The sequence below is a fragment of the Agelaius tricolor genome, unplaced genomic scaffold (assembly GCF_023055355.1).
Source record: "Agelaius tricolor isolate 1412-34295 unplaced genomic scaffold, bAgeTri1.0.p SCAF_51, whole genome shotgun sequence".
NCBI classification, from domain to species: Eukaryota; Metazoa; Chordata; class Aves; order Passeriformes; family Icteridae; genus Agelaius; species Agelaius tricolor.
The window spans coordinates 2167484-2194008 of record NW_027269311.1 but is presented as its reverse complement, the minus strand read 5'-3'; the positions used below and the strand labels follow the sequence as shown (position 1 = coordinate 2194008).

Sequence of the window (26525 nt, the reverse complement as noted above, 5' to 3'; positions counted from 1 at the left end):
CATCTTCCTCTTGCTGCTTAGAGTCAGTTGAACACTTTGTCCTATTCTCAGACAGTGGGAATATAGAAACCTAAAGAGGAATGTGCTGTGTTCCCTAGCTCCATGTTCCTTAGAAGGAGCTTAGGAATTATTTAATATCATTAAAATTTGTGAGTGAAAATGATGGTGGCCTAGGGCAGTTCTCCGTATGACCCAAGTGACACAAGAGCTTAATGCCACTGGGATAGCTTTTGCAAAGGGCACTGGTGCCTTTAAAATGTGACATATTAGAAAAACTCAGTGTTCATTTTAGGGTGGAATAGGTAAATTGATGCCTGGCAAATTGATGCCATGGATGAGTTACAGGAAATGGTTTTTCTTCTGCCACAGGGATGGCACTAAATGCCCTGTGCTGAGCCAGTTTCTTTTCCTGCAGGATTATTCCCATGAGCTCACCTGTATCATGGCAAAGGAGAAGATCGTTGTGCCAATTCGGGCCATTGGAGCCCGAGCCATCCTGGACTTCCCTGCCCAGGTGGACTTCTCCGAGTGTCCGGTCAAGCACAGCACCCAGAAGACTCTGCTGGTTCGCAATGTCGGTAACCGGACAGCTCATTACCAGCTGAGCACCCAGAGGTGAGGCAGCTCATCTGTCCCTGTGCAAAGGATATCACCTTTGGGTGAGAGCAGAGTTGGGAAAGAGCAGCAAAGGAACCAGAGCATCAGAGCTGCTGCCCTGCAGCCCTGGCTGGAAGTGAGCAGGATGGATGGCATCTGCTCTTGCTTTCAGTGTTCTTAGCAGGATGCAGCCTTTGAGCTTTCTCTGTCCCAGATTTCCTGGAGGGTGCTGGAACACGTTGGTAGCTGGCTTGCTGAGCACAAGCAGCTTCTGAAATGCTTACTCACCACTGCCAGCCAAACAGACCCATTCTCTGGGAGGCCCCAGGCACGTGGCTCTCCAGTGGTCCCTGCATCAGATGCCCAACATGAGCTGTGCTGTGGGCAGCTGGTGCAGTTCCTGTTACTAAAGCTGCTCTGATTTCCCTTGTCGCCTCAGAGCATCAGCTGCCTTTTCTGTTCCATGATGAACCTTTGAAAGCCAGTTTAAGATTTCAAACAGATGATTTAAATCTCTGAATAAGGCTGTGCCCCCTTTCATTGAGATTTCTTTTTGAATACTCTGAAGTTCCTGTGTTTCTGCTGTTTTTTCTTTTTGGTTTGTGTTAAATGTTTTCCAAAAGATCATGAACTCTTCACTGGGAGCTTTCATGAAGGTCGAGCTCCTCTAATGCCTCTCCATGTACCACATGCCCATAGGTATATGCACAGGTGTAGAGGAAATAGGAGATATTTAGGGAAGATGTGAAAAGCACTTGGGCTGATTTAGAAGGTAAAAGTACAGAATAATTTCTGCTGGAAATCATCTGAGCAGACACACTGCTCAAAGCAAGACCAGTGTCTGGGGATTGCAAGGTGCCATTGGGAGATCTGGACCTGTCTTTAGATGCCATACAAGAAAACAAACAAACAAATGGACCTAGTTAAAAAGCAGAAGAAAACAACCTATTAAAACCCCCTCCATAGCTTCTCTTTTCTGCCTGTTGGGTGCAATGGTGATTCATTGAAAGGGCAGCTCTAACAGGGTGAGAACTGTCTTAAGGAACAGCTCACAATTAACAGATAAAAGGCCAAAATTTAGCCTGCCAGCCCCATCTCTTGGCAGTGGTTTTCATTTGGTTCTTACAGTGTCAGGGATGTCTCCTTCACAGCTCTTCTATCTGTGGGCTCAGGGAACAGCTTAGTGATGTTGGCTGAAATGCAGATGACTGCTACAGCAGGAACAGAGGAGTCTAGTGGGTACAGCCCAGGGATGTAGGAGATGAAGGGGCTGATTTGCACTGAGTTTTTCAGTCCTGAAACTGAGTCTTGGACTTGGCTGGATCCTCTTCTCCTGATAATTTGAAAAGAGGAAGATACCTTCTTTCTCAGGCAAGAGAGAAAGAAGTCACCCCTGAAGTCACCCCGAGGAGTGTTATTCCCATCCTGCCATCTGAGGGCAGGAACATGTAACATGGGGCAGCAGTGGGAATGGGAACAGCTCAGCCCATCACTGCAGCAAGAGGTCCTGAATGAGCTGAACCTGAAGCAAGTGACATCAATCAAGCTCAGCTTGCCAGATGTTCTCTTTATTTCTGTGTGTGATGTAATCATCACCAAACTCCCCAGAACAGACTTTGAAATGACAGATTGACCAGCAGCAAAGCACCCAGGCCAGGAACTTTTGTTTCCTCAGTGGGGCTGGAGAAGAGCACAAAGCACATTTCCCCTGAGCTGTCCCTGAGCATCAAAGCACAGAGTCTTGTGCTTGTCAGGCAAGAGCTCTTTACCTGGTGACCAATCCTGATGGCTCCTGTTAAATCCAAAGTGCACCAACACATTTGCATTAACATTTCCAACACCTCACACAGAGTTTCTCTGCTGGGCCAAGCAACAGTTACCAGCCTGGAGAACAAGCCACAGTCCCAGACTGCATTGCTGGTAAACACACAGAAACCTCCTGTTCTGCTTCCTTGATGTGCTCCTGCTCATGGTGCTTCATTGAGCTGGCATGGGCTCCTTCAGACTGTAAATAGCATCCTCCTTTTGGGTTTCCATGTCACTCTATTGCTCTAATCTGCATTTGCACTCTTTCAGAGTTTTGACTGCTCCTTTTCTTAGAGCAGCTTTCATTGAAATGTTGATTAAATGTGCCCTTTTTAGGCTAAATCAGGATATTTTCAAGGCAAAATAAACCAAAGAATCACACTGCAAATTCAACTGTAACTATTCCTTGGTCTTCAAGGAAAAGTTCCTTCTCCCTGTCTGATTCCTAGGCTGTAATATCCCAGGACAGGTAGTGCCCTAACATTTGCATCTCCTGAGATGAGGTTTATAGGCAGCAGGAAAAGAGAAATTCCTGAGGCAGTCAGTGTCAAGTTCTGCATGCAGATAGCTCTGAAGCCTCTCTGTGCTCTTCACAAACCATTCTCTGATGGGATTGCTGGCAGTGGGACCCTTGAGCCTCATTGCAGAGAGCTGGATGCAGAGTATGGGGGAGCTGAGGTCATTTTACCCCCAGGATCTTGTGAGGGCTGGATCTCCTCAGCAGTGGCTCAGTGGCTGTTTCTGAGCCTGTCTGTTCTGTCCTCTGCTGCCTGTGCTTGGTTTGCTCCCTGCTTGCCCAAGGGAGCTGCAGTGCAGCAGGAATCTCCTGGCCAGGTGTCCCCCCAGCCCTGATCCCTCTCTTTGTGTTGCAGTCCTTTCTCCGTGGTGCCGACCGCAGGAACTCTGGCTGCTGGGGACACCATGCAGGTGACAGTGACATTTCATGCGCTGACCAACGGGGAACATTTTGGGTCCCTGTGCTGCAACACAGGTGAGTGCTGGCCCTTGCAGGGCACAGGACAGTTCTCCACATGGCTCCCTGTTGTCCCTCCCCCTGCATTCCCTCCAGAGGTACCTCCCTGTTCAGCTTTAGCCCATAGAAAACTGAAAACTCCTTGGTGTTCAGGGGCTTGAGAAAGTGGATCCTGTCTAAAGGGTGAAGATTTTTGATTCCTGTTTTGCTGGGAGTTGCTGAGTGGAGGAAGGAGGATCCCTGATTCTCCACTACCATGTGGCTATGCCTGGGTGAAGTTTTATTTGATTCCTGGGCCGTGCTGGATGTGAGGTCTCCATCAGACTCTCTCCAATGCAATGGATTTCTTGCACACCTCTGTCCCATATGCTGCTTCTCCACTGGCTTGTCACACATCCTTTTTCTATGTGGCCCTTACACATAGATGTAGTTTCTGTCTAATAACATTTTCAGGCCCTCAAGTTCCTGTTTGGTGACAAATCAAGACCAATTTTTCCCTGTGCCCATTTCCCAGGCTGTTCATGTTGTTACAAACCTCTCACATCTATCTCCCATTTGATTTCTAGACTGAGGAATCCCATTCAGTCTTAATGTAGAAGCTGCTCTGTACTTATTAATCTTTCTATTGTCCCTTTTTTATTTAATGTGCAATGCGCCAGCTTGGTTTTTGAGATCAGAACAATAGAAAATATTTCAAGACTGATGTGGCTGTGGGTTTGGACAGGGAGATGATGATGATGATTTTCATGGTGTTCATTTGAGAGTGGTTTGTCATATTGCAGAGCCAGGCTGGTTGTGTTTCCTCACCTGTGTCCCCTCCTGCTGTGCGCTGTCACTTCACTTGTTCCTCTGGGCCTCCTTTTGCTGCCCACCTGCCCCCAGGCATATTTGCTGGTCAGCAACAAGGGATCCAAGGGATCAGGAGAGATGGGAGTCTCGTGGGATGCCCAGGGAGACCCTGGGCCAGGCAGGGCTGAACAGGGCTCCTCACCCTGTCACCTGAAGGACTTGGATGCAGAAATCCCAGTGATCTGAGTGGGTCACCAGAGCACACTGACCAATCCCACTGTCCATCCTGTCACCTTGGGGCCAAAGCTCTACAAACACACTCAGAACTAAGGGGTTTAAGGAGCTGCCCAGGACATCCTCACCACTCTACACACAGAGCTGTCAGGATGTGACAAATGGACTGATCCACAGAACTGCTCATTCAGATAAAAACTGTGACACCTTCTTTTGTGCCCTGGGATTTGTTCTGTTCCTTGTGCTTCCATCAGCCAGTGAGCTGAGCAGACTCCCCTTTGCTTTGTTCCAGGTGAAGAGAGTATCCACACAAAGCTCCATGGAGAAGCTGTAGATGTTGATGTTGCGTTGAGCACAAATTCCGTGGAGGCTGGCAAGACCTTCATCACCATGGCATACCAGACAACCGTGTTCCTGGAAAACAGGAGTAACATCACAACCCACTTCCAGTGGAAGGCTTTGCCTTCTGAGGAAGAAGACTATGAAGAGAAGAGGAGGTTGGTTTGGAAGATGCATTTCAGTGAGATATATGGCCCAAGACTGAAACTAACCTATGGCCTCAGGGGGGTGTTGGTGCTTTTGAATGGTTTAGGCCAAGTAAACCATGCCTGGCACTGGGGTGTGTGTCCCTGGGCTTCAGGAGCTCAGCACTCAGCATTCCAGTTCCATTTATACTCCAACCAGGAATGGCATTTTGGGAAGGAAAGGTTGGTTGCAATGACTGATTTCCTCAGGTTCTAATTGGGCTCCTGTCTCTCTAATCTTCTTCCTACATGACCTGGCAACATCTCCCCTTCCCAGGGAAGGTGGGATGCTCTGTGACCTTTATGTGCATCCCCCAAGCAGCTCAGTGGGAGGAAAAGCCAGCTGAGGTGGTCGGTGGATTCTCCCTCAGTTTTGGCAGAGGCTTTGAGCCAGGAGGTTTCTCAGGAGGGATGTTGGCTTTGGAAACCTCTCCTGAGCTTGCAAATGTGGGGTGAAACTCCCTGCTGTGCCAGTGAACAACAAGTTATCCTCTGATCCTTGTGGGACCCTCCTGGCTTGGCTCAGCCTTTGCTGGGGAGCTGCTGCTGCTCCTCCCCAAGTGCTTTGCTCTCCTGCACTCCCACTTCTCTCTGCAAATCTGTGGCTTATTAAATGATCAGCTGGCCTTGTCTCTCCCTGGGGCTGCAGGCAGTGTCGTTTGCTGCACCCATCGGGTGAGGAGTGGCTGGAAAACTTCACGGAGGAGAAAGAAGTAGAGAAGGTGCAGGGCTTTTCTGAAGATCACACTGCCCTCCTGAGAAGCAGGGTCCAGGAGAAGAAGGCAAAGGTGCAAGATGACCCCCTGCTGTTCGCCAGTGACAATTTTTTCATTGAGCCATTGGTAAGTGACACCCGAGAACCTCATTTTCTTCCTCTTCCTCTTCCTCCTCCCAAGCACCATTCCCCCGGCTGCAGTCACTGGGCAGATCCTCAGCTGGCCCCATGTGCTGGCAGGGAGGATGTGGAGTTTCTGGAGCGGCTGCAGAGCTCCCTGCTCAAAGCATTTGTGCCCTGCAGGCTCAAGGCAGGGCTGGGAGCCTGACACAGCCCAGCTCTGCTGCCAGGCTGGAGCTCAAGGCCCTGTGTGCGTGTCCTTGCAGTGTCACAGGGAGCAGTTCCTGTAGGCAGGGGCTCCCCCCACACGTGGGGCTCAGCAGAGGCTGTTGGAGCACTGCCAGCTCACACACTGACCTGAAGCTTGCAATGGTTCCCTGGCAAAAGGAGGCCAAATTCAGCCCAAGGTTAATGACAGAAATGCCAATCCCCTCCTGTAACCATGCCTTGCACTATTGCTGAGTGTCCCTTCCAGTGTCATCCTTGTGTGAGCCTGGACACAAGGGTGCAAGGCTGAAATGGGCCTTTGGAGTTCTCCTGCACACAGGGACACAAAACCTTTTCCTTTTCTGGTGATGCAAGCAAACTGCCACGTGCTCCCATCAGCCAGAGCCCTGATTCTGAGTACTGGCATTGGGAGAGATGATGAATGCCTGGTGTCTGCACGGAGCAAAATCCCTTCTCATCTTGCAGTAAAGCCCAGAATAATCCCAACCTCTGCTTTCTTTCAAAACAGCTTAACTAATATCTGTAGTTGCCTCTTCTTGGTTACTCCTATGGCCCATCTAAGGCCAAGAGCCACCAGTGCACAGTGGCACTTACATCCCATGGAGCTGACAGCAGCATGATGGGACCAAGAGCTTGTGTCAGAGCAGCAGGAATATTGTGGAGAGTGGCAGCTGATCAGCTGAGCATTGAGAGCTTCCAGCGCTGTGTTGAGCTGGGTTTGGAGGCTTTCCTTGGCTGCTTGTGTTGTTCACTCATCATTGATGCTCAATCAAGGCTTACAGGCCTGTGGTTGGAAACAAGAAATGTGGAGTTTGAAGAGCAATGCTTTGCTGTCTCTTTCTGTTGTAGGAGGGAGAAATTGGGCCGAATTGTTCGGCTGAAATCACGGTGACCTTCAAACCCCTGGAAGCACTGGAGTATCAAAGTGTGGCTTACTGCCATGTCTCAGGTGCAGCTCCTTTGCCCTGCTCCTGTCCCCCTCAGTGAAGCCATGGTGCAAGCCTGAGCCCACTGGGCTCCCATGGAAGTGCTGGGAAGAGTCCCTGGTCAGCAGGGCAGTGCTGGCACATCCCCCCTGGCCCTGCAGCCTCCAGGGAGTCTCCTGTGCAAGGCCAGGGCTCAGAATGCTGGGTCTGCCTTACTGATCCCAGAACAGCCCAGGCAGTGCAGGGAGAGGTTTTCATGCCACGGCTTTGCCAGCATTTCCTCAAAGGCCAGAGAGCTCCAGAGCAGAACAGCTTTAGTGAACAAGCACTAAGCCCCTGCAGGCCCCTGGCCTCCAGGATGGGTCCATTTGCCATGGATCCATCATCAGGTGGAAGGAGCTGAGTTAGAAATGTGCTCCCTGGCCCTGGATCACCTCCCAGTGCCCAGACAGCAGCAGAGCAGAGGTGGCTGAGCCCCACTGAGCACAGGGTGTTTGTAGAAGGAGCACCCTTGGCCAGCAGCTGCTTCTCTGCCTGTGTGGGAGTTGTCCCCTTGCAGCTCTCACTCTGTGGAAACAGAACACAGTGCTGAGTGTCAGAAGGGGAGCACTTGGGCAACAAAGGCCTGTGCTCCTGGCCCGGGTAGTTTGGTAATTGCCAAACTCATCATGAGCTTTTGTGCCTGCACTGAATGGATTTCAAAGCTCCTCTAGGTGCACGGGAAGGAAACCACAGAATCACAGGATGATGAGGGTGGGGTGGACCTTAAAGATCATCTAGTGCCAAGGCCCCTGCCATGGGCTGGGACACCTCCCCCTAGACCAGGTAGCTCCAAGCATGAGTACATCCAGCTCAGAGTCAGGGACTAGCACTGAGGCAGCCTGGAAAATCCAGTGTGACAGAGGGAATGATTGTACTGCAATGGACATCTCTCCCCAGGCCGTGAGATCAGGCTGCCCCTGTGCCTCAGAGGGAAAGGCCAAGGACCCCTGGTTGAACTCAGCTCTCCTACGCTGAACCTTGGGAATGTTTTTGTCTACACCCCCTATGTCTATGAGGTGAGCAGCAGGGCTTGGGATGGATCCTGATGGCTCCTGAGGCAGCAGCAAGCCTGGTGGAGCTGTGGAATTGCTGCCAACCTGGGCAGCTGTGAGCAGGGAATATTTGATGTACTGCTCAAACCTGGGGGGTCAGAAACGTGTGTCTGTTGTTCCTGAAGCCCCAGTCCCTGCTTTTGGGCAGCCTTCCTTAGGGATCAGCTGGGAGGCTTCCTGCAAAACAACCCCTTGCCACATGAAACCAACACTGGGTCAAAAAGCTGCATGTTCAGAGGCTTTTGTGGCAGTGCCAGACACAAGGCACCTTTGGACTGGGCTCTGCAGAAGCAGCTGCAACAAACTGGCTGCCTTTGAGCTTCAGCCCACTGCAAACAGCTTCCAGTCAAGTGTCCCTGCATATTGCTGAAGTCACAGGAAATCCATCCAGCCTCCTGGCTCAGTGCTGGCCATTGCAAAGGGCTTGGGAGTTCTCTCCCTTGCTGACCAGTCCCTCACCACACTTCAGCCTTGGTGCATCTCTGGCTCTGGAAGGAGAAAAGTGTTCCTGGGAATAAAGCAAAGGATTTTTCTACCTATTTGCCTCCCCCCCAATAGTGTCAAGTTTGCAAAAAATTCATGAGAGAGCAACTCAAAGAGGTAGAAAATGAGGCACTACAGCATGCCAGACACTTTCAAAAGCGCAGCTGGGGAAGGGAAAGACACGCTGAGTTTTCTTACCAAAGGATGGTGCTGTCTGTACATTTTGATGCTGATGCCTCATTCTCAATGAATTGTTTCCTTGGTATGGGAAAGGTGAATGAGTAGATGGTGCTGTTGGAGCTGTGCTCACTGGGGCAGCAGCAGCTCTGGGGTGATTCACTCCGCAGCTGCAATCACCCCACTCAGGGCTCTCAGGGCCAGCTCGCCATGAGCTTGGTGATGCTGAGCAGAGGTGCACTGCTCTGTGTCCATGGGATAAGCCCAGGGTGACTGCAGGTCTGTGGAGTTGCCACTGCTCTGCATGAAAACCCAAAGGCAGAACTTGTCCTGTTGTATCTTTTAACTTCTGCCATTCAGCAGCACAAAGCATCTTCTGCCTTTGCTGGGTGTTCATTGCATCATTAGACAATAACTCACAAGAAGGGAAGGTTCCACCTGTATTTCCATTTTGCTTTCTTGCTTCTGCAGGTGGAACTGATTAACAAAGGAGCTCTTGATGCTCCCTTCACCTATATCCCTTCAACCACAAATGTGGACTTCTGCTTCACGGTTGAGCCTGAGCAGGGCATGATTGCACCAGGTGGGACCCAGACTGTTCAGATCTCCTTCCATACCACCGTGCTGGGGAGCTTTGAGGAAAAATTCCAGTTCAGTGTGGCTGGATCTCCTACACCTGTGATCCTGACCATCAGGTAAGGACTCTGGGAGCTTGGTGGGCACATCTGTAGCTGTCTCTGGGACAATCCCCCACCTACCTCATTTTGGGGTTGAGCAGAGAAAAAAGGTGATGCCTGAGGTCTTAATCTCTGCTGTGATCCTGGCATTGCCTTAGTGTCAGGATGCCTCCTGCCCTGTGTGGTACCCAGGAGCTGCAATGACTCCTCCCTGCAGGGATCTCCCTCTGCCTTGGGCCATGGCAGGCAGTGGGATGGAGCAGCTCTGGGCAGCAGCTGCTCTGGGATGTCCCACCTGAACACCCAGCAAGGCCCCCAGGGCTTTGCAGATGGGCCAGCCTGGGGGATTCTTCCCCAGCAGCAGTGTTTTTAAAAACTTCCATTAATAATCCATGCCAGATGGGCAGCAGCAGCCTCAGCTCCCCTCTCATGGCCATGCTGTGGGGGACAAGCTGTGCTCCCAGCTCCTGGTCACAGAGTGCTCTGGTGCCTCCTTTGCACAGCCAGCAAAGGGCTGATGTGGGAGTCAGGAACTGTGCAGCAGGAACTGTGCCAAGGACTGGGGTACCATCCCATGGGCTGGTGCCATGGCAGGAGACAATCCTGGCCCAGCCAAAGAGAGAAGGGCTGATCATAGGGGAGGCAGAGCTCAGTCCTCAGCACCACAGCAGTGTGAGGCCTTGTCCCTGCCAGCCTGAGCCATGTGCTGCTGGGATAATGCAGTGGAAGCAGGAGAGCTGATGCTGGCTGCTCTGCAGCTTTGGAGCTGGGCTCCTGCTGTTGGGGGGCACTGGCTCAAGGCAGTAAAGAAATGAAAGCAATCTGCACTTGATTGTACCAATAAGATAAGGGAGATGGATAAAAAGGAACAAGGAAGTTATTATTTGGCAAGAGAAAAGTGGTGAGTAGGTCTGCCCATAGTTGAGAAACAATTATGCTGGCTTTGTTTTTGGAGGAAAAGTGCTGCTTTTTTAGTTTGGAAACCAAGAGGGAACATTTCACCAGTCCTTTCCTCTAGGATTCACCTGTCCCCTGGGTAGAACTGTTGCTGCTCTTTTCAGAGGATGTTTGGGGCTCCCCTGGATTCATGTCTCAGAACTGTGTCTGTAATGACTGTGTGGGTCAAACTCTCCTGAGAAAGCTCCTCCACGGGAACAGCAGTTCCAGCTAAGAAGGAGCAAAGCAGGGAACCTGTGGCTGGAAAGGCTGGTTACAGAAGTTTGTGGGGACACCTTGATGTCCATCCCATTGCAGCTGGGGAAACTGAGGCACGGAGCCATGTCTGGGTGTGTGTTCAGGGTCCTTCATGGGACCCCCAGCATCCCAGGGGCTTCTCCTGCCTGCCCATCAGTGGCTGTTGGCTGCTGGCCACTTGGCTTGAGCTGCCTCCTGTGCACAGGGCCCTGTGCTGAGCACACGGTGCTGTGTTGGTTGGAAACCCAGGGTGCCCTGAGCCCAGGTTTTGTGCCCCGAGCCACGACAGCCGGACCTTTGCAATGCCTTTAACCGAGCCCTTTCCTGCTCTGTCCTTGGCCTCCAGGGGCAGCGTCACTGGACCGAATTTACACTTCGACCTCCCTGAGCTCGACTTCGGGGACATCTCCTTTGGTGAGTGTTGCCTGGGCTGGGACACAGCGTCAGGGATCTGTGCCTTCCAACAGAAAAGCATCCCTCACTCCTGGTCTGCCCCAGCAGCCTCTTCAGGCTGTCAACTGCAGGGCTGCTGCTGCTGCTGCTGCCTCAGGGGGCATTTTGCCATTGTGAGATCAAATAGAACCAAGGAATAGAAAGGCAGTATTTTCTAGTCTCTGTCCTGCTTTAAAAGACAGATCCCCACCATGTGTGGCGGTATCTCTGGCTTTGCAGGATGGAAAGCAAATCTCAGAGCCAAAGTGGGGATCCCCTTGCAGGCACAATCACAGTGAGCAGCATGGCTGTGGTGTCCCTGTTTGTTGGGTGAGGTGGGACATGGTTCCTAAATGCTGATCTCAAAGCAAGGCTGGGGTTTGCCCCCAGTTGAGTGGACTCTGAGCTGTCACGTGCTCAGTCTGTTTGGCCCAAACCAAGAGATGCTTTAAGGGTCCTGCAGAGAGAAACTGCATTAAGGTGCATCACATTCTAGTTCCTGATTCCATCCTCATTTCCTTTTGCTGTAGCTTCTTCTCAATGACAACTCACTGTTTATGTATCGTGAAAACAGTGGGAATGTTGGCAGACTTACCAGGGAATTTTACAGCTTGAATTCTCAGAGTAAATGCTGGGTCTGGGTGCACACTCATCACTGAGAGATAACTGGTGCTGGTTTGGGGCAGGGGAGGGAGCTCCTTCCCCTCCCAAAGAGAGAAGCTTGCAGTGTTCAGCAGGGCTAGGAGTGGGCATTTTCAAGGCTGCAGTCTGGAATCAGTGTCAAAGGGAACTCAGTGATGATTAATTCCTCATGCAGCTTCTCGGTGAGCTGTAGTTCACAAAATAAAGAGCTCAACTCCAATCTCACTTTTATCCTGGCAGGATATTCCCACCAGGATCATGCCATAATGGGTGCCTGAATGGATATTTGTGTCCTTTCCTAGGCTTTCCCTATACCCAGAGATGTCGCCTCACCAACTGCTCCATGGTGCCCGTGACATTCAAGCTCCGCATGTCGGACGATGGCACGCAGCCGGCTGTTGACAGCCTTGATCAAATACGCAAAGAAGGTGACCCATCCTGGAGGAAGGGAATTCATTTCTATGTGGAGCCAAGGGAGTTCACAATGAATCCCAGCCAAGGAACCATCCTCCCCCAGGGACACCAGGACATTGAGGTATGGGAAGAATCCAGCTGTAGATGCTTCAGCACCAGGGCTGAAGCTTCACTGGAGTGTGGGAGGGCTTTAGCTCTGGTGCCAGCTTTGAGCATCGTGGCAGTGAGAGATCTGCACTGCTGGGAGGCCTCTGCTAGCTGGCTTAGCCGGGATGTTCCTCAAGGAGCACTGGTTTGTTTCCAAAATCCTACACTGAGATCAATACCATATGGTCAAGTCCTGAAGCCATTCTTTTGCTTTTGAGAGCGATTTCTTTGATTGCAAGTGGGCAGAGCAAGGATGAAGGCAGAAGGTGGTTGTTAGAGAGATGTCATTGTATAAAGCAGTTAGCTTTTCTTCTTGGTCTCATTTTCCCTCTCCTGAGGAGCAGAAAAATTTGTGTTCACTGCAGGGATCTCCAGTGGAGACAAAAACCTCTGCAGCCATGTGTTGCGGTTCAAATTGATTTTATCGATTCCTTGTTCTGTTGTACACCCATGTTCTCCCTGAGTTGGCTCACGCCTGTGTTTTACCCTCCCTCAATGCTGTCCCTCATGCCGTTCCCTGCCCCTTGTTCCAGCTCTTTTCCCTGCCTGTCTAGGCAACCCAGCCCCTTTTGTTCCCAAACCTTCTTTGCCACTTTAACCTCGGGCCAATCCCTGATTGCAATACCCCTTTGGAATTCCCCTATTCTTGGAGACCCCATTGGCCATGTGACCCATCCTCTTTACCCTCCTACCCCCAGTGGTCCCAGACACTTGATGTAATCCCCTCACTCCTCCCCTGAGGATTCCCTATTGATTTGCTGTTTGTATCCACCCTCTGATTTGTATTTTTACAAAAGCCCTTGCACAGGAGTGTCCAGGGCTCTTGTGCCTCTGATTCCTTTATTTGGAATAAACCCTTCCTTGTGGAACTTCAAGACAGAGAGCCTCCTCCTTTCTCCTCTGCCTGGTCCCTGTGGTGGCTTGTCTCTTGCGCTGTACAGCAAGTGGCTCTGAGGGCTCTGCCTCTGGTAAATGCCCACCCTGGGGCAGTTCCCCACTCCTGGCGTGGTGCTGGAGTTCTAAGAGCCAGCCCGGGCTCTGGGTACCATGGCAGCCATGAACTGCCCAGCACCTGCTGGGCCACACTTTGCCCTCAGCCTTCTGCTGTAAAGCTGAACTCATTGTGTTCAAGTCAGATTTCCACTGCATTTATGTCATTGTAGTCAGATGAGAAATTGGCCCCTTAATTTGAATACAGTGGTGTGTAGAGCTTTAGTCTAATGTTTTAATGAAGCTGACCGATGCTGTGATAGCAAGGTGTGTTTAACAAATCTGCTATTGCCAGAAGGCTTTTGTTACTCTGAGACTGTGCTCTACACATGGACCAGCAGAAGAATTAAAGCCAAATCCTTCCTCAAGAACTGGAGGATGTCACATGTGGGTAATGAGCTTTTGTAAGGAAGAATTGACTGTTCTTTTTTCTACCAGGTGACCCTGTGTTCCAACACCGTGATGGAATTCTACAGGAGATTGCTGGTGGACCTGGAGGGTTTTGGTGAGGGAGTGGCATCAGTGGTCATCACAGCCAGGTACCAGCCCTTCCTGGCCTCCCCCAGGCACTGCCTTGCACAGGCTTTGCTGGCTGCAGCTGCCAAGGAGAAGAGCTGCTTAATGGCCTCATGTTGTGCCAGCTGGACATGAGAACAGCAGTGCTTGGGCAGCAGCCTGTGGTGAAAAGCGCCCCTGCTCACAGCCCAGCACAGTCCTGGCCCTTTTCTAAAGGGACCAGGAATGGTATCATTGATTGGCCTGGGTTTTGGTGCTTGAGGTGGAACAAATTTCCCGAGGGCCTCCTCTCCTTCTTCCTGCAAGAGATGGAGTTGTGCTGGTTGTGACCACCCTGCATTGGTTAGGGCTGTTCAATGCCCATTTGACAGTGACCAATGTGTTCTGCTCCATTTCACAGTCTTTGGGGGTAAATGTTCTCCATTCTCTCAGTATCTCTGATTCCCTTGGGGTCATCTCTTTGCCCAGATGTCTTGTTCCAAAGCTGCATGTGTACCCCCAAATCCTTCTGTACCACGAGTGCCACCTGAAAGTGCCGTACGAGAGGAAGCTCGTCATCAGGAACCTCAGCAACCTTCCTGGCTGCTATGGGCTTATTCCCCAGGTTTGGCATCACGTCCACCTCCTCCTGTCCAATATTATTGGGGAGACTATTAGTGGAAAAAAGAGTTTGGATAAGACCTTGCTGGTTTCTATTCAGTCTTAAAGATCTGCTGAGAAAAGGATCCTACCTGAATGTAAACCTTAGGATGCAGTTTAACCTCCTGAGGAAACAGTTGATGTTCTAGTCTAGTCTTCAGGGTGTTTTCTTGTGGGAGGTCTTAGAGGGTTGTGAAAAGCTGCTGCATCCACAGACACCAGTGCCTGTGCTGGCAGCCTCCTTGCAGGATCCCCTGGGAGTGCTAAGCCTACAATTCTTGCAGCTTGTTTGTGCCTTTACCTTTGTCCTGGGGAGTTTGAAACGTGTGTGTAAGTTGCTGTTGCGGTGGATGTTAAGGAGTCTAAAGTTTCTTCAGAGGTGCCTCTGAAGTTGCATTTCATTCTGTCCCTTCCAGAAACGCAAGGACGACTCTCCCGTGCTCTACTCCAGCCCCAAGCCCTGTGGGATTGTGCAGCCTTACGGCACTGCAGAGATCCCAGTTATCATCGAAGTGCAGACGCTGGGCGAGCATCGCACCAAGGCTCTCGTCGGCGTGTTCGGGGATGAGAGAAACCCACGGGTGAGTGCAAGGGGAGATATGAGCCTGTGTGCAACTGCTCCTGGCAGGGTGCACAGGGACAGGGATTCTTCCAGGGAAAACAGGCCCAGGCTGCTGGGGAGAAGGACAGCAGGGATGGGTGGCACAAGCAGCCCATGCCTCATAGGTGGTGATCTCAGTGTCTGACGCAGAAGGGAGTTCATCTAAGCTGGAATTGAGGGGAGTTTTAGTTAATTAAGCTTTAAAATGCTGTTAACTTTGGAAACATCTGTTTTCAAATGTCATCCCTCTGAGCACAAAAGAAGATGTCAGAAGACTTCTGGGAACCTTGAGCTTTGTGTAAAAGAAAGGAAAGCTGGCATTTGAAGACTGGTTGCAAGGATTTAAACTTAGATTAAAACATAATGAAATGATGATGCCAAATTCCCTGGATGGCACCAAACATCTGAACCTGGGCCATTGTGGCACTGCATGTAAATCAGTGAACAGCAAGGACAGGCAATGCAGGCTGTGCCAGGGAGCCTGAAGTTTGACAAAACAGTTGCTTTCAACTATCAGGCTGCTTCCCTTAAAAAGGAGGGTTTCTCCCTGCCAGAATAACCAGTTGTTTAACTGTCAGCCTGGTCTTAACTAGAGATTTCTTGCAAAGCTTTTACCTTTGGGCCAATAATTTGTAGTTGGAAAGGTTCTCTTACCTTAATCCTTTTAAATTTGGAGGTGAACATGTAATTTTCTTTTCCTTTTTTCCCAAAAGCCCAGCATTTCAGCTGGAGTGTGGTAGCTGTCCCTAAAGCAATAACTTGAGCAGGGTTGAGCTGTTTAAGCTTTTTTAGGTTTCCCTGTTGTGGTTTGTTTTGAGTGGTTTTTAATCTTTCTTGCCTGCTTCCTGGAACAGGGAGTAGAATTACGGAGCTCTGGACGGCTGGCAGCAATCTACCCAAGTCCAAGTGTGTTAGAGTTTGGCAGCATCCCAGCTCTACAGCCTGCTTCATAAAGCTTTACCCTCTTCAACAAAGGTCTTGTCCCTGTAGACTTCAGCATGGAAATGGTAAGTATCTGTGGGGCTGTTTTCCAGGGAAATGGACTGGTCAGTAGCAGCCATGACTTGGCTTTTAAAAGCAAGATTTCCATCTTGCCCTGTGTGAGAGGAGGCAAGATACTCCAATATTCCCTCTGAGCGAGGCAAGAGGAACCTGGCTCTGGAGTGGTTTTAGCTGGGGCACCCCTCAGTGAGGTCAGGTGCAGAGATGTTGGAGCAGCAATTAATCTGGGTTGCGTTGACAAGTTCTCCCTTAATTTTATCTTTTGTCTTTAGCTGTGTGTGTCCCATTTTGGAGCTCCGAGATCAAGAGAAACCTGTGGTCCTTTGCTCCCCAGAGCATGGATTTCACTGTGGTTTCCCTGTCCCATCTACATTTGCTTTGTGCCAAACTGCTGTTAATAGTAGAGAGCAGGGTGTGAGGTGTGTCCTCAGACTGCTGGTGGGGAGGCAATTTTCACACCTCCTGGGGGTCAAGCCAGCTGGGCAGTGCACACAAAGACAAGGGTGGGGGTTGTGCACCCCCCAGCCTGTGATCTCTGTGCTATTGAAGAGCATCTTTGGGGAGCAGCTGCAGAGAAAGGCTGTTTAATATGTGGGGGCTGCATAGGGCAGAAGGAGCTGGGGCTGCTCCCCTGGCAGGGGGAGCAGGGCTGGTGCAGCCAGGAAGGGCTTGTAGGCTGGGCCTGGGGCTGGCTGGGATGTCTGCTGGAGGGGGAGATCTGTGAGGGGCTTGAGGTTTCTTCTACTTCACGCTGGCTGTGTTGAACTTGTGGAGCTGGTTAAAACCTGATACCATGGACTTGGCTGTGTCTGTGGATAAAGCATCAGGCCATGTGGGAGAGTCCAGCCACAGCCTCCTGGGCCAAGGAGGAGGGGTGTGACTTTTCCTCTTGCTGCTTTTCCAGCTGTTTGGGAGATAAATGTTATTCTAAAGCGAGGGGTTTTTTCCAGGGCAGCTTTCCCTGACTCCACAATGGAGTTCTGCTTTCAGCCTCTGCAGGGAGCAATGCCCCTTGGCTGGGTGCTCATGGTGTGTAAAGGTTGGGTTTCATGTGCTCCTGCCAGGGCCAGACCTGCAGAGCTGTGTCTGCACAGCTGTGCTGGTGCAAGGCCTTTCCTCCCTCCTTTGGGCAGCCTCCAGCTCTCTTGGCCAGTCTGTGAAGTCCATGAGAAAGCAGATGACAAGAGTTCTTGGGAAGAGTGGGCCATGCCCACAGAGCACATGTTGTCCAGTTTTCTTTCTGCTTCCTGCTTTCCTGCTCTGCTATAAGCATTTGGAGGTGACTTTTCTTTAGGCAGAGGGCACTGGGGCACCTCTCTACAGCTGATGATTGGTGGGGAGTGAGGGCTTCAGTCCTTTAGGGGGTGTTGAGAAGCACTGATGGCCCCTTGGGAAAGATTAGTTTGGTATTGGGGTTTTGCTTACCTGGTTTTGCAGAGACATTCTTCAGGCTCTCAGCAGTGTCCTCCAGCCATGTGGTTTCTGCAGTGGGATTTGAGCAGTCCTGCCTTCCTCTGGCCTTGAGCCTTCGTGAGAGGCCAGGAGAGAGAAAGCAGCTTTCCTTGGCCCACAGTGCAGAGAAAGACTGGGGAAGGAACACTCTCCTGAGGATAAGCATCCCTTGGGTTGGGCAAAACGGGGTTAATTGGGTGAGTCCCTTAAAGGAGGGGAAAATACAGGTTGTATGAGCTCTGCTGTTGCCCAGTACTGTAGCTTAACTTTAGGGAGATTAGGCCTTCAGGATTTTTATCCTCCCCTCTTTAGTCTTTCCTTTTCTTATATCCCACAAGACACCAGGGTGTGTGGTTTCCATCCTAAATGCATATTATGCTTGTCTTACAGGCTTCCAAATCCAACTGCTATGTTATTGAACCCAGTGAAGGAGCGATCCCTGCTAGGGGTGAGGTTCCTGTGACTGTCACAGCAACCCTGGATGACACTGTGGGTTTTGATGACACTGTCCAGCTGTTCATTGGGAACAGCCTTTGGAGCAGTGTCTTTCTCCAGGCTTTTGGCATTGGCACCACAATTGTCACAGACAAACCATTTGCCCCAGAGCTCAACTTGGGATACCAATTCAGGTAGGAGATCTCTCCACTCCCACCTCTCCTCCTGTCTCAACAAGGAGCAGTTTTTCTGTAGTCCTTCAGGCAAGATCTTCTTCAGAGTTCAAAGCCCTGACTCCTTCCCTAAAGGCAGAGATTCCTTTACAAACATGTGATGGGCACTTGAGAGTTGTTAGACACCTTCAAAAGCCACTGAAAGGGAAACCAGTTGCTAAATTGCCACAAACTGTCTCTAATTCTAATACATTGATGTCCTCACTTGATGGAGTAATGATCTCACAGGCTGCCCCAGAACTAAAGGTTCCTGAAATGGTGCCCAGATGAGGCAGTCCCTCCATGTGGCTGAGGCACCAAGGGAAGATCCTTTCTCTTGCCCTTGCCCTTTCCCAATGGCACCTGCCAGGCAAGCAGGGGCCCTGGGAACAAAGAGACAGGAGGGTGACAACCCCCACCAGGAAGGCAGGAGCCCACAGAGCAGTTCCAGAGGCAGAGTTGCCAGCAGAGTTTGCAAAGTTCACTTCCAAACAGTTTCTAATTGCAAAATGAAATTTCTACAAATGGCTACCAGTGCAGAGCCAAGGCTGATACGAACGAGAGAGGCTCTGCTCCCCTGGTTTCCTCTCCTGGAGCAGGCAGATGATTTTTACCAGCTTGCTGGGATCATCCAGAAACTGCCTCTGAGCCGGCTTTTAGGAATGCCTGCAATCCTACCCCCACACACAAGGTCCCCAAGGGCAGCATCTCAAAGATTCAGTTTCAGCTTTGGGCACAGATTAATACAAAATGCAGCAACAGTATGAATCACCCCAGAACAAACATTTTGGGGGAAAACACCATGTCCTGTTAGCCTCACCTGGAAAATGTTACATTACCATTATAAACATATTTCTCTTTGCAATAATGACATCAAAAGGGCACCTTATCAGACACCACTTCTGGTCCACATTAAGAGCTGGAAATGAAGACAGTCTCTAAGCAATTAACACCTCAGGTTGCTCACTGGGAGCAGTCTGATGACCAGGGAAATAGCTACTCTCATACTCTTTTCCATCCTGCCTTCTATTCCAGCCTCGTGCCCTGTATCCATCAGTTCAAAGTAACAAACAAGGGCCGCCGTTACCATCAGCTCTTCTGGAGTGCGGAATGCTACAGCCCACCTGAGGAGGGGGGCCAGAGTGTCTCAACCCTCAGTAGCCCCAGGGCCAAGGATGATTCCCAGCGCCCCAAACGTGCCAGCCCCGTCTTTGGGCTGGAGCCACTGTCAATGGAGCTGCAGCCAGGCCAGTCTGAGGACATGGTGCTGCGAGGCTTCTCCCGCATGCCACAGGTGAGATCCCCTCCTCTGGGCTTGTTCCACAGGCCCTTGACATTTGCCTGGGGAAATGAGCAGGGGCCTTCACAAAACTGATTTAAGGCTACTCGTTGCTGTGGCAGCACCAGTTGCTTTCCTTGCTGGCCACCATCAGAGCAGCTGAGACTTTATTGTGATTCCACAGCTAGCAAAACCCAGTGCTGATCCCAAAGCAGGGGTGGATGGAAATATTGCTCTTTTGGGGCAAGCAGTGTTGCATGCTGAGTCAGCAAAGAAGGGCAGAGAAATAAGTTACACTTAGACTAGGAGTCCAGAAAGAAAGTGAACTAAACAAGTGCCGAGTGGTTTATCTGGGGTGAGCACGGAGTAAAACAAAAGCCATGTCAAGGGAGGGGGTTTCTCACAAGTGCCTTTTGTGCTTTTGGGGTGCAGTGTTACAGACAATTGAGCACAGGAAGAAAAGGGGGCAGGGACTGTAACTGTGGCAGGAATAGGGCCTGTGGTGGGTGCAGAGCCAATGCAGGGCATTTGCAGGGTGCCCTGCCACTACGCACTGGTGACAAGTGACTCTTGCTTGCAGGAGGTGCAGGATTATGTGTTCTGTGAAGCCATCATTGGGACATCCCCCAAGATGGAGAGGATAATGGAAACAATCATTACCTGTCAGTTCATTCACCCCTCTATAGAAGTATCAGCCAGACAATTCTCTTTCTATGTGGAGAAGGTAAGTCTGGATTGCATGCTGGCATTTTAACAGCATGGCTGAGGGGGGTGTGTGCTTGTGTTAAAGCCCCTCTTTACCCTTCCTGAGGCACTTTGTAAAGTGAGTGAAGATGCTTTTAGAGATGAGACTGGTATTTGACTTCCCCAAAGTAAAAGTGCAGTTCCAGCTGCAGTGCCAAGGAGATGGTGGCCACCCCAGAGAAATGCCAGTTTCTGTGCTCACTGTAAAGGGAGGCTTTTGAGGACCCTCCAAGACACGGTGATGTCTCTACACTGATGCTGCAGGGAAGCTGGGAAAACTGGAGATTCCTGTGAATTCCTCAGGCTGACAAGGAAAAACCCAACATCTCCTGTGTCTCTTTGGCTTCTCTGCTGTTGGCATGGATGCTTGATGGTACAGCTATATGGATCAGCTCTGTGCATTTCCCTAAGCCTCCTCTGCTTCAAAGGACCCCCAGGCATCCTGCAACTGCAGTGATGATAACACTGAGGCAGAGCAGGTGCCCTTTAGTCTCTGGATCCCAACTCCAGCATCATCTTTCTGCCTCCTGCAAGTTGTCTGAAAAAGAGAAGATGGTTAATGATTTGGTTTCTGTAGTTTCAGGCCTCTCCTCTGGTTCCCAGGCTTCCAGTGAAGTACAGAATTTCTGGAACAGGCAGTTCAGATGTAATTGAGAAGCTTTTCAGCTCTCCCTGATTCTGCCTGGGTTCTGCTCGATGCCACACACCCAAACTGATTTATTGCATACTATGGCACAGCACCTGTTTGGTATCAGTACATGCAGAAGTCGTTTCCCAAAGTCTCTGGTTTCTCTAAACCATGCAGGAAGCCCAGCACAATGCTCAGACAGGAAGGAAGAGCCCAGGCTGATCAGAGCTTTGAGACCACAGACACCTTGTCCCTGTAGCAGGGGCTGCAGGACCCGTGGTGCAGACAAAGTGCTTTTTGAGGCTGCTAGAGCCAGGAAGGTTGTGAGAAATGACTGTATGTGAGTGAAGATCCTCTAGTGCTGTTCTGCCCAATAGAGAGACAAAAGTGGAGACAAATGGCCTGGATTCACTTTCTGCTTTAGATCTTGGGTCAAGCAGCCACCTCCTCTCAGGGGCCTATTCCCTCATCTGTACTTGGGAGTTTTCCCTGTCCTCCAGAGGATGCTGTGGTTTCTAAACATGAAAAGCATCTGCTGTCAAGAAATACCTCCTGGAAGGGTAGAAACAAATAGAAAGAGTAAATAGAAATGTATGCACTCGTGAGGCTGAAAAATGTGAGCTGCAGCAGAAGCAGAAGGAGGTCTGTTTCTAGTTGAGGCTGTTTTTCCTTGTCTCCTGTTTCCATAGAAACCCAGCGATGTCCTGACACTGCAGTACCAGCCTTTGTCTTTAAAAAACACCTGCCTGCTGCCACTGGACCTCATGCTGCACTTGGAGCAGCCATTCCTGGTCTGTGATAAGGAGCAGCAGCCCCTCCCAGGTGGCCAGGTGAGCAGCCCTGGCCTCCTCCAGTGGGGTCTGAAGAGGAGGGATGTGGTGGTGCCTTTCTGTTGGGAGCTCCTTGAGTCAAGAAGTTTATTCTGTAGCATCAGCAGTGGGCTGGCCTGAGCTGCATCAGCAAAGCTGCTGAAGGAATCAAAATCTTATCTGAATTGAGAAGATCCATCCTGGCTTTAAGGCACAGGGAGAGGGGAGCAGGCAGCTGGGTCTGGGCAAGCCATGCAGGGAAGGTGTCTCCTGGAAAGCCATGCCAGCTCTCCAGCAGCCACCCCCTTGTACTGGGGCTGAGCACAGAAACGGGAGCCTGAGGGATCCTGGACTGGACTGTGGTGCCTGCAGCCAGAGCCCTGCTGGAGAGAGATGAACCATGAACTGAGAAGCCCGTGCTGGGGTCACTTGGAGCATTGACTGTTTCATGCTGTCAGACCTTGGGACATCATCCCACAGGTGATTAATTACTGCTCATCTCCTTGCAGCCTGTGAGAGTGGATGTAGGGGAGACCTGTCATCTCTACATCGTGTTTGACCCAGCTTATGAACTGGATTTGAAGAGCTGGAAAAAAGAGAAGGTTCTGAAGATAGACATGGTCAGGGGCCATCCTTTTGTGGAGCATATCACCCTTCAGGGAGAAGTTCACTTCCCAAATCTCCAAATGCAGCCCAGCTCCGTGGAGTTTGGCTGCATCATGGCTGGCACTAAAAAAGTGCGTTCCCTGGAGATGACCAACTGCAGCCCACTGCCCGTCCAGTACCGCTGGTCATTCCGTTCCGACAGCGAGGTGACCAGGTTTAGGTATGTGCACCTTTGGCCTCCCCTTGAAGCTCTTCTTGCTGTGTCCTGTTTGTACTTGGCCAAGAGCAAAGCTGTTTGCCTGGCATCTGACAAATGGCACTGAGCAGCTGTGCTCAGGCTGGATGCTCAGGGAATAGGTTTTCCACCACTTTGGTGCTGCACAGCCCCCACAGTGGTTTCCCCTGGGAAGGAAAGCTGGGGTGAAAGCTGCTGTCTCAGACCTCTGTGGCCTGAGACCATGTCCACCTTGATGAAGGGCTCCTAGTCCCTGTAGTCTTGTAATTAAAAGGTAACTTTTGTAGTTACAAGAAGAACTATGTCAGTGGGGTTTTTTTTTAGAAAGGAATGAGGCACTCGAACCAGATAGCAGCCACAGGACAGCTAAATCTTTCAGAGAAAAGAATTTATTGCTCTCTTATCAGAAGAAATGAACTTCTTCCCGCCTCGAAGGCACTGTTAGGATTAGAAGGAAGAAGTAGATGAAGACCAGACAGAATCCTGTGTTTGAATGGAATTGATGCCTCCTGTATGAAGTGTATGAATATGCAACGGGCTATTGTTCTTAAGGGTTAATCCTTTGTTAGTGGGGGTCCTTTTTCGGGCTCGTGCTGCCCAGAAAAAGGTACCCGGACGTCCGTAACTCTTTGTATTTGTTGTCCCATTTGTTGTCCTAATTCAAATTGTCCAAATTATTTTTACTCTAATTGTATTACTATTTTTATAACCATTTGATTACTATTAAACTTTTAAAATTTTGAAAACAAGTGATTGGCATTTTTCACAATAGTTCTCTTATTTTCCAGAGATGAGCTTTGCCCACCTAAATTCAAACCCCAACCACCAAAAGGGAAGAATACCAGTTTGGAGTCCCCAGCATCTCGATGGAGACACTTCAAGATGAGACAGGAGCAGGCAGCCAGAATGCTGAAAGAAGTGGATGATTTTACCCAGTCTTTAAGAGACAAGGTAGATTTTCTTGTACATCTGCTGCTTGTGTTGCCTCCCCAGCCTGCCACCACCAAGTCATGCTTGTGCTGACCTCCCTTTTTGCTGCCCTGCTGTCCTGTGCCCTGACAGTGGGCTGGGCAGCAGGGCCAGTGGCTGGACATGGGCTGTGTGGGAGGGAGAAATAGGAGAGTTTTCCTTGGAGAAGCTCACTCAGGTCCTACAGACCTGTGCTGAGTGTGGGATTTTTTGCCTTCACAATGAAAGATGAGGCTTTTATCTGCATCATCATGGTAAGGCCTCCAGCTTCCTTCCCAGAGCAAGCTGGGATGAGTCCTGATCTCCATGGAGCCTCTTCCCAAGGCAGCCAGACTCCCTGTTTGCAGGGCTCTGCTTTCACCCAGAGCTGCTATTGCACTGCTGGCCCTGGAGCTGTCTTACAAACGGAGACTTTGCAAAGTGGCTGTCTCTTCCTCCCAGCATAGAAAATGGCTTCTTTTTCAGGTGCAATCAGATCAACTTCCTGAATTCCCCCGCCTCCAAGTAGGGTTTGAGGGAATCAGCAGCTCCGTGGACGAACCGCAGCCTTCCCTCGAAGCAGAGAAGGCAGGAGGGAATCTGTCTCACTTGCACATTGTCAGTGTGGCAAGCAGGGCTGGAGCTCCCAGTGCCACTGGTGGGCCTCAGCATTGGCCACAGAGGGGCCTCCCATCTCTGCAGGCCCATCACAAAGTGCTGCTGAAGGAACTGGTAGTTGGAGAGGCCATGCAGGACACGTTGTAGGGCTGCCCAAGGACACTTTGCAGCACCTATGGAGGGCACTGCTCCCCCTGGAACTCCTCAGGTGGTCCATAGGAAACTTTTGCAGGAGCTTTTGCTGTAGCACCTTGAGAAAGCAGCATTAAAATCAGAGAGAGGGGAAGAGCCTCAGGAGTCAGATGAGCTGGGCTGGAGTCCTTCGCTCAGCTCCGAGAGCTCTCACTCTGAGCCTCCTCCTTTTCTAAAAGCAGTAAGAAATGCTTTTTAAAGGCAAGTTGTGCATCAGAGAGAATTTCTACTGCCAGGAGACATCCCAGTTCACTTTCACGTAATGTACTAATTAATGCATTGATCTGTGAGTGTGGGAGAAGATTTTCCCCATGGTCCCTGCACTGGTCAGTGGCATGGATGCAGGATGAGATGAGGGTGATTCTGGCAGTGTTTGGGGAATAGGCCCCTCCAGGTACAGCTGCACTTTGCTCCAAGATGCTCTTCTGCATCCATTGCCATGCTCAACAGCTCAATCTCTCCTGTCTTCCATCCAGGCTTTCAGTATCCTGCCAATGTCAGGTGTGCTGCAGCCAGGTGAGAGCCAGCAGGTCTCCTTCACCTACTCTGGCCACCTCAACACCATCTCCGATGTCACGGCGCTGTGCCACGTGGAGGGAGGCCCCACCTACGAGGTGCTGGTGACCGGGGAGATCTCACGTGTCCGCTACTCCGTGAGGCCCCAGGAGATCAACTGTGGCTTACAGGTACCACACACATCCCTGGCACAGCTCCTTGCCTTGGCACCACGGCCAGCAGGTTCCTGCCCACCTCGCTCCAGGGCTCCCTTCCCTTCCCAGCCCCTTTGTTGGCTCTGGGGCTTGGAAGCCCAACCTTTGAGGGACACATCTGGCATCCAAGCTGCTCTAAAATGGCCATCTCCAACCCTCTCCACAATGCTGGGAATGCCTCTTTTTCAGGGTACCTAACACTGCCTCTGGGGCAGGCAGGGTCCCAGTGGGGGTGCTCTGAGGGGTGTGTCCCTGAGACATCTCTCTGCTGATCCACACCTAAAGCCTGACCTCCAAGGAGATGCTCTTGTCTAAAGCTCTTGCTTAATCCACACAATAATCAAGGGAAGAAGTTGGGCTTCCAGTCACTACCGTTGGAGAGACTGTCCCAGAATAATCCCCACTTCACTCTTTTCCAGTCAAAAGCCCACAGATATTTCCAGCTGCTGGCCCTGTCTGTGTTGCCCTGGGTGAATCCCTTGTTGCATCTATGTTGCTTGCCAATACTTGCATGCAGGTGCCTTTTCTCCTGGAATGCCTCAGTGCTGTCTCTGTTTCTCCTGGCTGTGGGTGACCCCTCAGAGGGCAGAGGGCCTGTGTGCCCTGGTTCATTTATTGCTGGCCCTCACATGGTTGTTACCACAGCTCTGTGTGCTGCCAGAGCTGCCTGGTGCTGTGCAGGTACCCTGTGAGTCTCACTCACTGGATTTTGATGAGCAGTACCTTGAGGAGGAGAAGGTGAGAAGGCAGGTCTAGTCCCCATGTACACGCTGCCCAAGCTTCACAGCACTCCAGCATTCCCAGGCTTGTGCCAGGGAGATGGAGGCAATCCCCAGGGCAAAGCCAGCTCTGCTGACATGCTGTGGGAGGACCTAAACTAAATAGTTGGTGTTATTGGGAGGAAGGGAGGAGACAGAAAATGGGTTGATTGAGTCTGTGTGATGAAAGGCAAGAAAAGGAATCTTGCGTATGGTTTCTCTTCCCTCCACATACAGATCCTGCGGATGGCAGTGGGGTCTGAGTACCAAAAGAGCTTTGTTATGCCTCCACGTGCCATGGGTGAGACACTGCCTCCAGAGGTGCTGCAGGACCACGAAGCACACAGGAGGCCAAAGGCTCAACAGGCAGAGCTCAAGCCCATGGCAGAAGCCAAGGCCAGGGCTGAGTCTGAGGTCAAGGCCAAGGCCATGGGCAAGGCAGCAGCAGGTCAGAAAAACAGTGAGGGTTTGGTGGTGTCTGTTTTGCCTGTGGTCCAGCCCATACACCCTGAACTCTCTCTGTCACCTTGCTCTCCAGGGAAAGCCCATTCTTTTAGCAGCTGTCTGTTCCCCAGCTTGGTGGAGGAGCTCTTGGCTGAAGCGCTGTGGCATCCTCTACCAACCCTGAGTGTAGCCAAAGCAAGCTCCTATCTGCCTGCCATAGACTGGGGAAATAATCAGGATATTTCCTTGTGTCCCTTAGCCACAAAGACTAGGGCTGGATGAGTTTTTCAGCCAATAGGACCAGATCTAATATCACTGGCTCTTTTATATTTGCACCTTCCTAGCAACAAAAGAACAATCTCATCTTGCTTTCACCGAGTCTCCTTTCCTGGGATCCGAGGGCATGGGGACTTTACTGCCCGGCCATAGCTTGGGGGATTGTCTGAATTCTGGGGGGGGATACAAGCTCCCCAATATCTCCTGGGATGATAGGCTGGGTCAGGAAAAGCTGTGAATCCTTGCAGCTGACCCAGAG

General features: G+C 50.9%; 2 protein-coding genes across 2 annotated transcripts in view; both read left to right on the top strand.

Moving 5' to 3' along the window:
• Window positions 1-26525, top strand: part of LOC139604493 (hydrocephalus-inducing protein-like) — a 96610-nt gene that overhangs the window by 26984 nt on the left and 43101 nt on the right. The window contains exon 13 of the mRNA XM_071455646.1: window positions 25784-25994. Within this exon, the coding sequence (XP_071311747.1) occupies window positions 25784-25994 (211 nt within the window). The remainder of the gene's footprint in view (window positions 1-25783; window positions 25995-26525) is intronic.
• Window positions 19251-25544, top strand: LOC139604458 (hydrocephalus-inducing protein homolog). The gene is made up of 8 exons (XM_071455612.1): window positions 19251-19313; window positions 19879-20022; window positions 21360-21500; window positions 21989-22305; window positions 23109-23271; window positions 23755-23886; window positions 24555-24764; window positions 25470-25544. The coding sequence occupies exons 1-8, from the start codon at window positions 19251-19253 to the stop codon at window positions 25542-25544; spliced, it is 1245 nt and encodes a 414-aa protein (XP_071311713.1).